Raw genomic sequence first — 19,258 nt, 5'->3', positions numbered from 1 at the left:
ATAGTGTATAAGAAATATGCATTTGTTTTTGTAGTTAAATGTTTGCATTCCAGAACGTTAAATTATTTCTTTAAGAAATTTGGGGAAAAATGATTAAATTGCTATTTTAGTAATGTTAAAATAGGAAGTTGGACTGTGCAAAAGGCACTTAAGTAAATAACAAGAAATTGGTCTTGATATGTTAAAATAGTGTAAACCTATATACAGTGAGTGGAAGGAAATATGTAGTGTAAATCTTCTTGAACATTTACGTAAAGATTCAGAACCAGTGTATTATTGTTAAATTTAGTGTTCCCATAAAATTTAGACTTAAGAAAATTTTCTGGAAACAGGGGCATGTGTAACAATAATGTACCTATAATAATTTTTTTCCTTTATGCATTTAGATAAATGTTTCTGTCTGAATTTATGTAAAATAATGTAAATATTATTTTGGATTTTTTTTCCTTTTCGTGTCGTGTTAAAGAAACTGTACGCAACTTTTTAAATGAATGGTATTATTTATGTTAGATTTTAAGCAATTTGATAACCAAAGGAAAGTGTATTTAATGTTAAAACTATTGTATAATGTGAAAATTGTAATTTAAACACTCGGTCCATACGTAGGTAATGCATTAGAATATGTGTAGTAGAAAACCTGTGGTGAATACCCTACCTGTAGGGGCGCGGGAAAAGGTGGATGCAGGCGAGCGCGGGAAAACGCACACTGGCGCGATTCGGCACAACGGGCTCAGTAACACAGTCGGAGTTGAGCATCGGTCAGAGGAACATATACTGTAACGAGGAGGCTATCTAGGAAAAGTGGATTCCATTGAGCCTCGGATGGGCCGATTCCGACGACTGCTTGGCATGGCTATATTCTTAGGCACAAAACTGGAAAGATTACGACGCCAAGAAGAATGAAAGTGCCGATACTGTGAGAGCCTTAGCCGTGCTTGTATGTGTGCAGTGCTGCCCGCTATCTCGCTGCCCGCCATCCGCCGCACCGACGTGCACAGGTCAAACATTTATTTCATCTTTAGAAGTGTATCTGTGTGGACCAGTGTTGAAACTGTTTTGACTGTTCAATAATAACGTGACTTTTACCAGAATTGCCTTAGCCATCACTTATTCTTATCATTGACCTAGACAGGGTCCTTACCACATATTGTGCAACCCGAGTATCCCGAACTGAAAGTTTACAGTTAATACTAAATTATCTGCAGACCAATTTATGCTATAAAGACGTTCAAGGTTAGGAGTGCAAATATAAATGTTAGTAAAGAACAACAGTGTGGTTAAATTGAAAGATAAATTTTGAATGGAGCTAGCAATGTTATTTAATTGATTTGTGACTGAAATAATGATAACTAAGTAATTCAAAATAAGACAAAAGATTAGTTCTTCACAGATTGATAACTTCGAGTGTTAATTTACATTCAGGACTTACTAGTTTCAGTATAACAACCATAACAGTTTCAGGCCCCCCCCCCCCCCCCCCCACTTCTCTTGCCTATTCTTGCACGTTTTGAAGTGTACTGATCAGATTTGAACAGTAAAATCGATTTCTATATTAAACCTAAGCGTATTAGTGTTTTTTCCAATTTTAATAGTGACATTGTATGTGTGTTTTCAAAATTGCTGAGTCTAGGGTAATCTATGCCCGATTTCAGTCTGATCAATATACAAAGTGCAGCTCGTAGTAATCATTGCTGTGTGGTGTTGTGTATTTGTAGCTCGTCCAATTTAGTACAAAAGGAAAAAACTTTAGTTCAGTGGATTTTTTTTTTGGTTTCAAACTTTGCCATATAACGCTACAGTATTACGTGTTGTTATGCTTGTACATGCACACACTTGTACAAGGAAAAACTCACTCAATGCCTAATTAGGCTGGCGACCGTATTATTAATCATTGATAGTATCTACTGTGTACACTTCTTGTCCATGCGAACGCGTAATTGTACTTTACATTTGCTTGACACATCACTGTAGTTACTGACTGAATATAGGTTCGATCTTGCTTCCATTAGGTACACGCGGTCAACTTATGTACTAAATCCTTGTTTACAAGGTGAAGCCCGTGAACTTATTACAGTACAGGCTTTATTGAGCTAACGCACGTCCGACAGGGCGGGAGTGTTACAACCCTTCTTCAAAACCTGATGGCTTACAGTTTTCCTAATTATTAAGGATGCTTCACTCCTGCAGTGATCTACAGTATGCTGCAGCTCGAAGAGGGGCAAGTTATTTTGCATACTCTATGCAGAAATGAATTGGTATCACTTCAGGTACAGTGGCCTTTCCTCTGTTGAGTGACTTCAGTTGTTCTTCCGCCCCATGGTTATTTATTTTAGTATCTGTCATTCTAATATTCACACAACCATTTAGAGGAGGAACTACAGCATACTCTTTGTAAGTGAAACAGTTTTGGGAAAAGGTGGTTAGTACTTTGGTCTTCTCCATGACATAATTCATCTCTGGACAGATGCCTTTGATCTACTAATTAATTTAACATAAGAACAAAACTTCTTAGGATTTCATGTCAGTTCGTTAGAGAGAATTTCACTTCCGAATTTATTGAATACTTCACACATGGCTCTCATTAAAGTAATTTTGGCTTCATTTTGTTTTTGTTTTTTCTCTGAGACTTTCACTACATTTGAATTTGCAGTGAAGCAGTCTTTGCAGTGTCGAGCCACAGTGGTTCTTTCTCATCTCTCACAACTTTGCTCAGCACATACCTGCTTAAAGTGATATGTACAATACTCTTGAATGTGTTCCATTGATGCTGCACATTGTCAGTGATAGAGATGTAATCATCATGTTAATCCCTCAGGTAATCTGAAATCTTCTAAACAGAAATATCTTCTTACCTTACTTTACATTCCTACTTACAGCCAAATTCAGTGAAGCTGTAACGGCCTTATTATCACTGCTTCCTTGTTCTACACTAACCGAGCTGAAATGTTCAGGCGTGTTGGTGACCAGGCCATCTAATAAGTCATCTTCATGAGTTGGTTCTCTGATTAGCTGATCCAGATAATTTTTGCATAAGGCATTTTGAATGATTTACATGATTCTCTGTGCCTCCTGCCTGCCTAAATGCTTGTCTTACAGTCTACTATTGAAAATTTGAAATTTCCACCTAATACTATAACATAACCAGGAAATTTATGCAAAATGTTCTCCAAGTCTTCCATCAAATGTTCCACCATTACTCTCCTGAGGCAAGGGCCATATAAAAGTGTCAAATGATCATATCTGAAGCACCTCTAACACTTGTCTTCACCCAAATTCTTTTGTATTTGGAATCTGTACTTACCTCAATAGATATTATCATACTTTTTATGGCTATAAACTCTCCTCCAGCACCATAGTTCAACCTACAATTGCAATGTTCATTCTGAGGTGAATTTGGTAGTTCTTTGCTACTAACAATTGGTTTCAGCCATTTTGCATCCATACCAGTATGTGGGCACCATTAGCCTTTATAAACAAGACTAGCTCTGGAACCTTTCCACTGATGCTCCTGCAGTTAACTAACTAAACAGTTTTTCTTCTCTAGTCTGCAGTAATGAATGCTACTCTCTTTAATTAATGGGGTTAATATGTGTCCCTGTCTGAAATCAGAATGTACCTTATCAGGCCTGTGGAGATATTTCTCTATTCTAAAAAAGCCATATGTGCTTGCCGTACATTCTCTCTGCTACCTGAGTACTGTTTCCTGCATGTAGTGCACACCTGACCTATTAAGAAGGTTTTTTTTAATTTTCCACTAGGTTGTGGAAGAAAAATAAAAAAATCTTCAAATGGGATTTTTTTTTTTTTTTTTTTTTTTTTTTTTTTTTTTTTTTTTTTTTTTTTTTTTTTTTTTTTTTGGGGGGGGGGGGCGGCTTGATGGTGGTGGTTTAAGCACAGTCACTCTATATAATAGCAATATTCATTAAATGTTTAAGGTTCTTTTTCAAATAAGTTCTCTATAAACATTACATTAAATTCTGAAAAGCACTAATTCCAGTACCTATGAGAATGTTATATGTGCACTAATAAAAACTTATAGTGACTTGATAGAAATGTCTGTGTGTGTGTGTGTGTGTGTGTGTGTGTGAGTGTGTGTGTGTTTTAAAAGGGGGGGGAGAGAAAGAAAGGGGAGGGGCATATGTTTGGAGAAAGATAAAGAGTAAAAGATCAAAAGTTCACTCAATTTTGGATTTTTAAGTGCACCTATGTGGGATTAATTCCCTATCTACTTTTTTTATGTGTCATTTCTATGTTGTAATTTCAGTTATATTAAGAATACTAATATATTCAAAAACTAAATACGAATTAACAGCAACATGTATTTAATTTTATAATGCAACAGTTTCTTATAAGTATCATGACTAAAGTATTGTTGAAAACCACCATGAGGTGCATGGCAGAGGGTATGTCCAATTGTACCAGTTATAAGGTTTTCTTCCTGCTCCATTCACTTACAGAGCATGGGAAGAATGATTGTTTGAATGCCTCAGTGCATGCAGTAATTATTCTAATCTTAAATAGCCCCACGATCCCTATGTGATGATATGTAGGGGGTTGTAGTATATTCCTAGAGTACTTATTTAAAGCCGGTTCTTGAAACTTCATTTATCTTCAAGAGTCTTCCAGTTCAGTTCTTTCAGCTTCTCTGTGACACTCTCCCAAGGATTGAACAAACTTGTGACTATTCGTGCTGCCCTTCTCTGTATATGTCCATAATCCCCTGTTAGCACTATCGGCTATGAGTCCCCCACACTTGAGCAATACTCTATAACTGATCACACAAGACATTTGTGAGCAATCTCCTTTGTAGATTGATTGCAGTTACCCAATATCCTATCAATAAACCAATGACAACCAATGTGATCATTCCATTGCATATTCCTACAAAATGTTACACGCAGGTATTTATATGAGTTGGCTGATTCCAACAGTGATTCACTGACATTATAGTCATAGGATACTATGGTTTTTCATTTTATGAAGTGAAAAATTTTACATTTCTTAGAATTTAAAGCAAGGTGTTAAATCCTGGACCACTCTGAAATCTTATCAAGATCTGACTGAATATTTATGTAGCTCCTTTCAGATAGCAGTTCATTGTCGATAACTGTCTCATCTACAGAAAGCTTGAGTTAACTATTATTAATATTGTCTGCAAGGTCATTAATATACAACTTTAACAGCAAGGGTCTCAACACACTTCTGTGGGTCACATCCAAAGTTACATCTGCATCTGACAATGACTCTCCATCCACGAAACATGCTTTGTCCTCCCTACCAAAAAGTCCAACATGTCAGGGGCTTCCAAAAACAGCATATCTATATCTAAGTAAATATTATAAGCCCCCCCATCCCCATCTCATGTTGGTCCTCTCAAGGCAAGGAATTTGTGTGTTAAATTTGGACCACTTTAGTCTATGGACCTGGGAAGAATTATTACACATACACAAATCTGACATTGCCCAGGAATTCATTTTGCCAAATACACTACCCAGATTAAGAAACATGATCCCAGACAATTTCTGTATACTGAGCCCCACTGCTGCACGTATCTGAAATGCAATTTCGTAAATGTTTCTATGCCAATGCTTCTTAATGGGTAAATAGACAGATACTATTTTTGCCTAGAATCATTTGCACTTTGGGGTTGAAAGGTGTCAAAAGTCCTGCCATGTGTCAGGAATTTCCTTAACTTCACCCAACTGTACAAGTGTCTTAGCAGTAAAGAGTAAATGTATTAAAACTTAATGCATATTGTGACAATTTTTCATGCATCTCAGTGTTTATGATATCATATCTCTTGATCTGTGTATCGTACAGTGATGTATTTGTGCAGGTGGATTCAGCTGCATATATGGATACTGTCTACGAAATACATTGAGAACAGCATTAGTAGCAAGGAAATAATAAATTTAAACACAAGCATGATGCAGCAGTTTTTCATGCAACTCAGTGTTTATGACATCACATCTCCCAGTCTATGTTTCATACCATGATATACTTTTGTAGGTGCATTTAGTGACATTTGTGGATACTATCTGCACAATTTATGTGAAGACAATTAGTAGCATAAAAGTAATACATTTAAATGTCAAGCATGATGCAGCAGTTTTTCACAAACTTATCCTGAATCCCATTAGGTATGTGGTTCTTACCCCATGGTGATTGTTGCCTGACAGTAAAGGATATGTGTAACAAGTTTCATTGGAATCACTCCAGTGGCTTAGGAGGAGATGTGGAACACACATACACACACACACATACACATTTTGTCATATTTAGTCTTCCCCATGGCTTCGCCTGAGAACACGAATGTCACATACAATGCGCACATCTCTTGGTCCATCTTCTCCTCCCTCCCTGCCTATCACCTTGCCTTTATATCTGTCCATCTCCTCCTCCCACCTCTCAAACCAGCTCCTCTTCTCTCTCCTCTTTTTCCACATCTACTCTTCCACCTTCCCTCTGTCCATCTTGACCTCCCCTCTCTCTGTCCACCTCCTCCATCCCCTCTCTTTATGTCCATCTACTCCTCTCTCTCCCTCTTTGTCTTTATATCCCCTCTTAGCCCCCTCTTCCTGTGCCTACCCCCTCACACTCTACTCAACCCCTCCTGCTCTCTCCATCTATTTCTCTATCCATCACAAAAATGGCTCTGAGCACTATGGGACTTAACTTCTAAGGTCATCAGTCCCCTAGAACTTAGAACTACTTAAACCTAACTAACCTAAGGACATCGCACACATCCATGCCCGAGGCAGGATTCGAACCTGCGACTGTAGCGGTCGCGCGGTTCCAGACTACACCGCCTAGAACCGCTCGGCCACTCCGGCCGGCCTCTATCCGTCACAACCTTCCCCCAGGCATGCCCATCTGCACATGCAGCCCCTGAAAAAGATGTCACTAAAGCATGCGGGTACTGTCCCACAAGCCACTTGCGCAGCACAGCCTTTATTTCAAGGGCTTAGAAACCCCCTTTTTCCCATGACATGAATGTTGCCATGCAAAGCAGTCCAATATAGCAGGCTGATACTACTCTAACCCAACATGATTGTTGTGCTGGGCAGCCTACACATTGGGTGCCAAATCAAGTAGCCTTGCAGAACAGCCTACATGTCAGGGGCAAGAAATATAGTTTTCCAGGCCCCAACATGTAGGCTTCTCTCCATGACAGGTGTGTACTAAACTGTACTGTAGGGGCTACAAGTGCTGATGGGTGTAGCTGGGGACTGGTTGAGACTTATAGAGGAGGGGATGGGCAGAGTGAGGAGGAGTAGCCAATGGACAAAGAGAGTGGAGGAGGAGGAAATGCAAGTTGAAGATGGGGAGACAAAGAGGGAAAGAGAGGGTGAGTGGGAGAGGGATATGGCTAGAAAGTGGGAGGAGAAAGAAATAGTCAGAGAGATGGGGTGGAAGGGATGAATGAAGATTATTGCACGTGAATACTATTACTGGGCATGTTGGCTATCTTCTTTTCAGATGCCACTGCCCTGAAGATATGGTTTCACTATTAAGACTAGCATATATACAGGATGGTCCATTGATCATGACCAGGCCAAATATCTCACAAAATAAGTGTAAAAAAAAACTACAAAGAACAAAACTTGTGTAGCTCAAAGGGGTAAACCAGATGGCGCTTTGGTTGGCACGCTAGATGGCGCTGCTGTAGGTCAAATGGATATCAATTGCATTTTTTAAAATAGGAACCCCCATTTTTTATTACCTGTTCGTGTAGTATGTGGATGAATGTTTTAGTTGGACCAATTTTTTCACTTTGTGATAGATGGTGCTGTAATAGTCACAAACATATAAGTATGTGGTATCACGTAACATTCCGCCAGTGCGGACGGTATTTGCTTTATGATACATTACCCATGTTAAAATGGACCATTTACCAATTGTGGAAAAGTTCATTTGCTGGAGGTTTTTGTGCAGTCTATGTACATTTTAGATTGAACTGTTCTCGTGTACAAAATGGGTTTTAGATAAAAATATACTCAAGGATGTCTTTTAATTTGGTAAAAAAGTAGGGTTGTGATAGTTCTGCAGAGCTCACTGTTGAAACATGTTGTTGTTGTTGTTATTGTGGTCTTCAGTCCAGAGACTGGTTTGATGCAGCTCTCCATGCTACTCTATCCTGTGCAAGCTTCTTCATCTCCCAGTACTTACTGCAACCTATGTCCTTCGGAATCTGTTTAGTGTATTCATCTCTTGGTCTCCTTCTACTATTTCTACCCTCCACACTGCCCTCCAATACTAAATTGGTGATCCCTTGATGCCTCAGAATATGTCCTACCAAGCGATCCCTTCTTCTAGTCAAGTTGTGCCACAAATTTCTCTTCTCCCCAATTATATTCAATACCTCCTTATTAGTTATATGATCTACCCATCTAACCTTCAGCATTCCTCTGTAGCACCACATTTCGAAAGCTTCTATTCTCTTCTTGTCTAAACTATTTATTGTCCACGTTTCACTTCCATACATGGCTACACTCCATACAAATACTTTCAGAAACAACTTCCTGACACTTAAACCTATACTCGATGTTAACAAATTTCTCTTCTTCAGAAACGCTTTCCTTGCCATTGCCAGTCCACATTTTATATCCTCTCTACTTCGACCATCATCAGTTATTTTGCTCCCCAAATAGCAAAACTCCTTTACTACTTTAAGTGTCTCATTACCTAACCTAATTCCCTCAGCATCACCAGACTTAATTCGACTACATTCCATTATCCTCATTTTGCTTTTGTTGATGTTAATCTTATAACCTCCTTTCAAGACACTGTCCATTCCATTCAACTGCTCTTCCAAGTCCTTTGTTGTCTCTGACAGAATTACAATGTCATCGGTGAACCTCAAAGTTTTAATTCTTCTCCATGGATTTTAATACCTACTCCAAATTTTTCTTTTGTTTCGTTTACTGCTTGCTCAATATACAGATTGAGTAACATCGAGGAGAGGCTACAACCCTGTCTCACTACCTTCCCAACCACTGCTTTCCTTTCATGCCCCTCGACTCTTATAACTGCCATCTGGTTTCTGTACAAATTGTAAATAGCCTTTCACTCCCTGTATTTTACCCCTGCCACCTTTAGAATTTGAAAGAGAGTATTCCAGTCGATACTGTCAAAAGCTTTCTCTGAGTCTACAAATGCTAGAAACGTAGGTTTGCCTTTCCTTAATCTTTCTTCTAAGATAAGTCATAAGGTCAGTATTGCCTCACGTGTTCCAACATTTCTACAGAATCCAAGCTGATCTTCCCCGAGGTCAGCTTCTACCAGTTTTTCCATTCGTCTGTAAAGAATTCACGTTAGTATTTTGCAGCTGTGACTTATTAAACTGATAGTTCAGTAATTTTCACATCTGTCAACACCTGCTTTCCTTGGGATTGGAATTATTATATTCTTCTTGAAGTTTGAGGGTACTTCACATGTCTCATACATCTTGCTCACCAGATGGTAGAGATTTGTCAGGGCTGCCTCTCCCAAGAATGTTTACTCCTGAGGCTTTTTTTCAATATAGGTCTTTCATTGCTCTGTCAGACTCTTCACACAGTATCATATCTCCCATTTCATCTTCATCTACCTCCTCTTCCAGTTACATAATATTGTCCTCAAGAACATTGCCCTTGTATAGACCCTCTATGTACTCCTTCCACCTTTCTGGTTTCCCTTCTGTGCATAGAACTGGGTTTCCATCTGAGCTCTTGATATTCATGCAAGTGGTTCTCTTTTCTCCAAAGGTCTCTTTAATTTTCCTGTAGACAGTATCTATCTTACCGCTAGTGATATACACCTCTACATCCTTACATTTGTCCTCTAGCCATTCCTGCTTAGCCATTTTGCACTTCCGTCGATCTCATTTTTGAGACATTTGTGTTCCTTTTTGCCTGCTTCATTTACTGCATTTTTGTATTTTCTCCTTTCATCAATTAAATTCAATATCTCCTCTGTTACCCAAGGATTTCTACTAGCCCTCGTCTTTTTACCTACTTGATCCTCTGCTGCTTTCACTATTTCATCTCTCAAACCTACCCATTCTTCTTCTACTGTATTTCTTTTCCACATGAAACATGTGATGCCATATTTTTTTTCTTCTTCTTCCAGAGCATTTGTCTCACAGTGTAACAGGGTGTACACTTTTGACTTTCTGAGTCCACTCAGTGCTATTTTGTGACTGGTCATGGTGGAGACCCACTATCTTGAGGAATATGTGGAAGGTATCTAGCCAACATTGCCAGTCTCCCAATATCTCATTTACTGTCGACTTTCAACAGTAACACACAGTTTATTACAGTTTTTTGAGCTGCTTGAAGTATGTTTCCATGCCACCATAGGATGTTTTCCCTCTTTTCCTCATGTAATGCTGTTTTATGGATATTTAAATTGTATTTACATTTAATTCTCATGGTGTACATTACACTTTGAGTTTGATTTCATTGTTATTATTAAAATATGTACATATATTATGATAAGGCCACTAAGGTTAAGAAACAAGTTATGGCATGACTACAGAGGAGTCAACCCTACAAGTTATGCTGTGAGCATTTTTCTGCAATGACAGCTATGAATTTAAAGTTTTTGTGTAGTTGCACCCATTATTTCTATGAGAACAATAGATGGAATGCATTTTTCCATACTGGTAATCCCTACAACATTTGCGTTTTCCAGAAGAAAAGTCACAAGATTGATATGTATGTCCCATCTCAAGCTGCTCCGGATTGATTCCCAAGAATTTCATACAGTTTTTCCTTTTTTTTTTAATGATGTCATATCCTGTCCATAATTTTATATCACACAATATTTATTTCTTAGTGTTAAATTCTGTTACTGGAATCTCTGTAGTGCTTATGTGTGGATGATTCTCATCAAAATACTGATCAATTTCATTCACAGCTCTGTTGCACTAAACCACCAGTCTGTCACAAACTTTGTGTAATTGCATTAATTTTATGGAGAATAATTCACTAAATAACTCACTGTAGTCATAACCAAAGCTACCAATGACATTATAATTAAAAGAATAGAACCATCAAATCACTGAGGAGGTGGTGTGGTGGTTAAAACACTGGACTTGTGTTTGGGAGGATTGGGATTCAAATTTTTGTCTAGCCATCAAGGTTTAGATTTCTGAAATTTTCTTAAATATCTCATGGTTAATGAGGGGATGGTTCCTTTAGAAAGCATACAGCTGATTTCCTTCCATACCTTTCACAATCTGATTTTGTGCTGTGTGTCTAATAACCTCATCGTCGGACTGTGTGCGTAGTGTAAAATTTTTGTAATCATAAAGTCACTGGTTCAAATCTTGCTAGCACTGTCATTTTTTTCTTTTCTTTAACTCCAATTTGATCAAAAAACTGAAATGTTAATTAACAAATATTGAATCCTACATTTTTAATAAAAATAACATTTTCTGGTTTTTTAATAACTAATCACACAGAAATAAATTTAGAAGCTGTTACTCATACGTGAAATGCCTTATTGTTAAATAAAAAAGAATATGTGGATCAAAAATACTGTTAATGTTAGAAATAAAAAAGGAATGTTTTATTTTCTGTTTGATGTTTCACATTTTTATACTAATTTTGAATTTGATTGAATATTCTAATTTTCAGGGGTGATCAGTATGTAAAAATTGAAAGATGTTACTTTTATTAAAAATTATGTTTCAATATTTGCTAGTTGACATTTCCAATGTTAATGAATATGGAATTAAAAGAAACGAAAAAATTTGCTGCTAACAGGATTCAAACGAGTGACTCGATTATTATAAACTGCTACACTACACACGTAGTAACTGATGACATCGTTAATAATGTGGAAATGTTTTTGTACTTAACAACAATCAAAATATTCTAATTTTCAAAGCCACTACTTTTGGGAATTGATACCTGAATAGTGGTTTTCAAATCTTGTAAGGATGATGAAAACTGAAAAAGGCCAGTTCTCAAGGTCCTCTTTTAAGAAAGCAAACTAGGGTAATTGGCTCTTGATAAGTGTATTAAGTCAGAGGCATATCAGAATGTATGAACTCATGTTTCCTTTAAACTGAAACTTCCATCATTTTTCAAGCAATACTGTGATGCTGACACAATTAAATATTTTTTCTAGGTCACAGACATAAATATTTTTTTCTAGATCACAGAACACAACAGTAACGTATTTCCTATACCCTACATCAGTTATTATAGTATCAATTAACTGTGGAGCAGCTACACAAGTTGACTTAGTTTTCATAATATTTTCAAATATTAAATTGTGTTTACTAAAAAATGCAGTTCTGGATGAATAATTATACAAAAAGATTGAAAGTAGTCCGGCACTAACTAATAGTAGTTTTTAATGTAGACTATGCAAGCTGTTCATCAGAGTGTCATTTTGGGTCATTTCACACCACTAAGAATACTCTCTTGTGATCATGCTTGTAGATCATGATGTTTCAATTTATTTGATAATCATGGAAATGTAACAGAATGACCATAGCTCTGCAATTTTTTATAAATGTTGGAACATCAAACAGGCTGCATACATAGTGATGTATTTTTCTTAAGAAAGCCCCAATTCTGGCACATTGACATTACATCTGTTGGTAGCTCAGCATTAATATTATAGATAATACCTGCTTCTAATTATACCTTGCCACAGTAAAATACGTGGAGAAAACATATTGAGGGGAAACTGATCTATAAATTCTAATTAATTCTTTCAAATCAGACAGTGATGTATTGTTTAACCAAAGTAATATTTTTATTTTCACTTAACCAAAGAAATTCAAAATCAGATGGTCAGAGATGGATGGAGGTAGCCAAAAAATTGCATAATGATCCTGAGATAATGAGGGTTTCTTACTGATATCAGCATTGTAGACTATATTTTCACTCATGGCCTTATAATATATTAAATGCTTCCCCACAAAATATCCATCTTCTGAAGAGGGGATGAACTGGGTTCCTCTTTGATGTACTTTTGTCCAAAGCATGTTATATGATTTTCTCGTGAGACAATCCTTTACACTCATATTATTTTTTTCTACCACTGCAGTGTGACTATTTCCAATAGTAAAAGAACTTAAAAAATAAAAATAATTAATATGAGTTTTAATGTCACAATGCCAATTGAATATGATTTAATTAGAAACTAGCTATGAACTCTCAGTAAAGAGGTGTAATATTTCTGGATACAAATGAATTTGAATGTGAAATGTTTTGTTATCTGGAATTAAATACAAACAAAGGACCATAATCAAGAGCCTCAGCTCCAACAAAATAATCTATTCACAAGATAAGCACTTGACACCTAGATAGCTTTATGACATATGTTGAAATGTGAACAAAATTATACTCACAGGACTTCTGTCGAAGACAGAGAATCAGGTGGTTCAGAATGCACAGCATCTCCTATTCTCTCTGCACATAGTTGATAGGAGTCACATACTCTTACTAGGGGCTGAATATCTGAACCTGTGAAAAAACATATAATAATGGCATTTCCTATAAAGCAGACAATACACTAAAAGGCTGAGCATGAAATTATACAATGACAATATTATGTAAATTGAAGGTGGAGAAGGAAGAAAGGAAATGAAATGGGTGGAACTAATGATATCAGCTGCATTGGGACTTTATACAGAATCAGCAGCCATGAGGGAAAATGTGTGTTACACTGGTGCTTTAACCTGGCACTTCCTGTTTGCTAGGCAGTTGCATTAACCACTGCACAACCAAATACAGTGTTTATTGCAAATGCATGGTCTACCTCGGCACTCACCCTAGCTGCCCCCACACTCCCACCTAGTGCCACCTGTCCTTTGTCCCTGTCCATCTCATCTGTGCTCACCAATTTTAGATTCCCAATGTAGGCTGACTGTAAATGTGTATGCACAAGATTCATTGCCCATCAAGGCAAATCAGTTACATGAATGTGCGGTGTCTATTTTTTCAGACACGTCCGAAAGAACAGACGCCACACATTCTTACAATGACAATACACTGAAACCATAAAATTATATGATCCTTGTCTATTTCCTAATTAATATTTTTGAAGTTGTGGGTTCATAAAAACCCTTATCCCTCAAGCAGACATGCTGTTTTTCATAACACGAGCAGGCACATGATGTATTTTGTACACTTTGAAGGTATAGCTATCTTTATGTTACCAAGGTAAACACATATGAGCAAAAGTACAGTTTATTCTTAGATTAATCAAACAATGATGACATTAATTTATATAATATGAAGAAAAGAACTTTATAATTAAACAATAATGGAATAAACTTTTATTACTTCACTTTATTGCCATGGACAGGTGTTACCCCTCGGTAATGACCCACTCTTCAGCATTAAACAGCACAGATACATCAGATTCCAGCCAACCACTTACTCAATCATTGATTATCTTGTAGACAACTATGTCATTGCAGGATTGTGCTGCTAGCTCATAATCTGGGTCATTTTCTTTAACAGGCTGTATTTTTTTTTTTTTTTTTTGCCTAGCTAACTGTTTATTTTATATTACTGCTGCTCACTTAGATGTATGACAACATAATTTAACACTGTATTAACAGGAGCAACACTAAAGGAATTGGTATGGGCTTACAATTGTGAAACAACAACTGAGCAATGCAAAACATTTTTATTTGTGGTTGTTGCACTTTATAGATAGGCATAGGTTGCAAATGTAATTTCATAGATTACTAGTTTTGGCTTATCTACCAGCCATCTTCAGATCTGTAGTATTAAAAAAATAATATCTAAGAGCACAGAAATGTAAACATTTAATATAAAAGTTCCATCATGCAATATACACTACAACAAAAAACATTGATTAGTCCTCAGCTGCCAAACATTGGGACACAACAACTTAATTTGTGTGAGCAGGTTCACTTGTTACACAATCCAATGAAACAGAGATGAAAATTATTCTAAAAACATATTTAAGTTGTGGTAATAATATATTAATGCAACAATGCATAACAAGAAGACATACATTGAGACTACAATTCTTACCAAGAATAAAAAGTCACCATACGTAATGTACACTGATGGTATCATACAGTTTTCATATGTGGACACTGAGTTCATGCTTGCTACATTACGTTATTCTAAAGTAATGTCATAAACAGTGACTGTTATGGACCCTAGAGTGAGCTGTCTGTTCCACGTTAGAAACTAACATAATATAACCTCCAAATGTGAACATCGGCATCATGTGTGGTTCACGACAAAGGCTTGGTAGACCAGGAAGTGCCCAAGCTGGGGCAGGCAGAAGAGTAACTGATGATAGGTGTCAAGGTGTAGAAGAAGACAAGTTCTGACAATATAATGACAAAATGAATAATTAAATTAGAATTATATATTACTACCTTCAGCTGCTGACAGGTGTTGATATATATCAACGGGAACAGGTGAAAATGTGTGCCCCCACTGGGACTCGAACCTGGCCTTTACAAATGTCTGCTTGTGTCTGTGTATGTGCAGATGGATATGTGTGTGTGTGCGAGTGTATACCTGTCCTTTTTTCCCCCTAAGGTAAGTCTTTCCGCTCCCGGGATTGGAATGACTCCTTACCCTCTCCCTTAAAACCCACATCCTTTCGTCTTTCCCACTCCTTCCCTCTTTCCTTATGAAGCAACCATTTGTTGTGAAAGCTTGAATTTTGTGTGTATGTTTGTGTTTGTTTGTGTGTCTATCGACCTGCCAGCACTTTCGTTTGGTAAGTCACATCATCTTTGTTTTTAGATATATTTTTCCCACGTGGAATGTTTCCCTCTATTATATTCATATCATTAATTTGAACCCAACAATTACGTTTGTTATTGTCACTGTTGCATTTCGAAATCTTTCCTGTCATCTTACTTTCTCTTTCTGTTTTTGCAAGTAGTTTCACCTTGTATTCACCTTCTCCTCTTTACCGAATCTAGCATACAATTTTATCCCGCCTATATATACTCAATAATACATAACCCACTGCCAAACCATAACGAAAAAATTTTTTTCCGCTTTCAACACTACCGCTGCTATAAAATCCACCATTTCCAGTTCACAAACAGTTCCTTTCAGCTATTAAACAGCCATTTCGGCTAGTTCTAATAACTTTCGCCTTTTTTTCCATTTCCGTTTTTCCCACATCACTGATCTTTTTTAGCCACTTCCCACAGGTTTTAACGTCATTATTTCTTCGTCAGACAATTGTTAGCCTCATTTTCACAATCTGCCACCACAAAACCACTCCCTTTAATACATTTACACGCAGTTTTTTCGAAATTTTCCCAAATTGCTCCACCCTTTAACGTGTTTTTGGCGGCAACACAACCACCTAACCTTTGTGCACATTGTTGTCTTCCAACCCAAGTTCACCACATGATCAACATAGCCCAGCTATAACCAACACTTTTTCGCCTTTTTTCACACCAAATCTCCAGTTGCTTTCCAGTTCACCTTTATCTCTCCCCATATATTTTTATTTTCATTTTCGTTTCAGCCTCATGTTACACTTTCCACCTTCTAATACCATGTCACCCTCACACCATCCCCACAATGACCCCATTAAGTTTTATTTACATTCCCTCCGCAAACATGCCTTCGCCCTAGCCAGATTACACTCCCATATTTTATTTTCTTAGGCTTGTCTGACATTTGGCATTACCCCCAAAGGCCTCACACTTAAAGTTCCCATCTCTGGCTGTAACCCTTCTTTCCATCAGTCCCTATACCAGTTCCAAACTGAACAATCCATTGCCCTCACCCACCTAATCCTTCACCTACACATCAACTCAGCCAATGAACACACCCGTCAATTTCTATCCTTAATAAAAGTCCTTAGTCTTTCCTCTCCCACATCCACACTGGCTGTTCAGAGCATCCTCCTACAAGGCCTTTACAAATGTCTGCTTGTGTCTGTGTATGTGCGGATGGATATGTGTGTGTGTGTGTGAGTGTATACCCGTCCTTTTTTCCCCCTAAGGTAAGTCTTTCCGCTCCCAGGATTGGAATGACTCCTTACCCTCTCCCTTAAAATACATCCTTTCATCTTTCCCTCTCCTTCCCTCTTTCCTGATGAAGCAACCGTTTGTTGCGAAAGCTTGAATTTTGTGTGTATGTTTGTGTTTGTTTGTGTGTCTATCGACCTGCCAGCACTTTCATTTGGTAAGTCACATCATCTTTGTTTTTAGATATATTTTTCACACGTGGAATGTTTCCTTCTATTATATTCATAAAAAGATAATTAATTACATTGTATGAATGGCTGAAATCTGTGATATGCTTTATACATTAAAATCTTAAGTGGAATATTGACTTAATGGTTTTTGCACCCGATTTATGCAGTTAGTGGGTTCTGCAAATGTATCAATCCAATTGCAAAACAAACACTTGGTTGCAAAATCCACTTTTTGTTGATATGTTAGGAATGACAAAAAGGTAGAATTTAATAATTGCGAATGTAAACAGAATACATTTTATTGTAAAGAGAAGTCTGCAAATTCTACAATATTGGCATTTAAAAATATGAAGGTGACATTATTTTACTAGGAAAAACTGACTTACTTAATGGCAGAAAGAGAACAAGCATGAATGTTCATCATTAGGTTTTAACAAAAATACAACATCCCAATTTTGACATCAGAAGATATTGTAGAAAATAAGCTCCGAATTGCATCCGAGTAAAACATCGACAAAATTTTATAAAATAATAAAATTGGCTGAAAGTTGCATCTTAGTTAAAACAGCAACAAAAAGTTCTAAATGATGAAAGTAGCTGAAAATTGCTTTTAAGTGACATCGACTACAACACTGTCCATCAACCTAAAATCGCTTCTGGCTTCTTCTAACGATTGGCAACAGCAGGAGTAACTCAAGAGTGCCTTTCTACCCATCTAACAACTTGGTGTAGAATTGGAGTTTGTTGTTGGTCATCCAGTCTTCACTAAAGTGGAGCTCCAAAAGCTTTTTGACATCTCCAAGTATGGCTTCTGAAAGTTCTACACCAGCTGTGATTGCTGTTGGGCTATTTCCTTTGCTGAAATTTTTTCCCCTCATGAGGATGCTCTTCTCCTCTCCAGGTTCAAAGTTGTGGAAGGGTTCTGCACAAACTAGACAAATCTTCTTGTTTCTGCTTTTCGTGAACACGATTTTTTTGGCTTTTTGAATCTGGAAATGCCAGTTACCGATAACTTTCACTAATCCCAAAATGTACTTTGTAACAATTAGTGTCAACACAGTTTTCATTGCATAATATTGCTTAGTAATACTTTTCATATTCTTAGCTTCCTAGTTTCAAATATTTCTTTTCCACTGATCAGGATACCTCTTCCTTTTCTGGAAGAGACCGTCACCCTCGGACTCGTTCTGGTCATTTGCAACTACAACAATGGATTCAACTTCTTGCAGAATTCCCATTATTTCAATTTCTTCCACTTCATTTGTACCATCTTCTGCATTTAAACTGTCCACAAAATCACTTATTTTCTTCAAAACACTAACTCAAATACGTCAACAAACATTCTCCTGATCAGTTGAACTGTACTTACCAGTGTAAATTTCGACAACGCATTGGTAGTGAGAGCTTCATTGCTGTGTTACACGTTCACTATATCATGACCAACTTAACTCTGAATTAGAAAAATATCCCTTCTAATCGTAACAAAGTGAAAGGTCACTTTGAATGTCTACATTGGTAAGTCTGATGTCAGTTGATGTGCTTTGCATCCGGACATTGGACAGTGACTGCCATGCCTGTTGAACTTGGCGAGTTTTGCAAAGCTGGATATTTAGTGGGCTTTTCACCCAAAAACAACATTCAGTTAACAGTTTGGCAACTGAACACAATTTTATACAGCCACTTTCAACTGTTTACAGTGGGTTTTGCACCCTGAAACTTATTCCATCTTGTAGGCACCGAAAAATTCTAATCAGTTGATTGCTCAACTCAAAATCGACAAAAAATGCATTTAGCAGCTTTTGCATCTGGGCTACTCATATATGTATAACATGTGAAGATGAAGCTTTAGTGAATTGAATGGCTGGGATATGAAGAAGGCAGCCAATAATTTGGTGATACTAAAGTTGTTGTACATATAGCATCTTTCCAAAGCCATACACTGGGGAAAAGTATCTGGAAAGGAAATCTTAATCCTGATTTTTTTTATATATATATATATATATATATATATATATATATATATATATATATATATATATATATATATATATATATATATATATATATATATATATATATATATATATATATATAT

At 36.9% G+C, this 19,258-nt stretch overlaps 1 protein-coding gene across 1 annotated transcript in view; it reads right to left on the bottom strand.

Moving 5' to 3' along the window:
* LOC126091843 (uncharacterized) overlaps positions 1–19,258 on the bottom strand; it is a 443,987-nt gene that overhangs the window by 181,227 nt on the left and 243,502 nt on the right. The window contains exon 20 of the mRNA XM_049907099.1: positions 13,352–13,466. Within this exon, the coding sequence (XP_049763056.1) occupies positions 13,352–13,466 (115 nt within the window). The remainder of the gene's footprint in view (positions 1–13,351; positions 13,467–19,258) is intronic.

This window comes from Schistocerca cancellata, chromosome 7, assembly GCF_023864275.1.
Source record: "Schistocerca cancellata isolate TAMUIC-IGC-003103 chromosome 7, iqSchCanc2.1, whole genome shotgun sequence".
Lineage (NCBI taxonomy): Eukaryota > Metazoa > Arthropoda > Insecta > Orthoptera > Acrididae > Schistocerca > Schistocerca cancellata.
The sequence above is the reverse complement of the archived record's forward strand: the minus strand, read 5'-3'. Positions and strand labels throughout refer to the sequence as shown.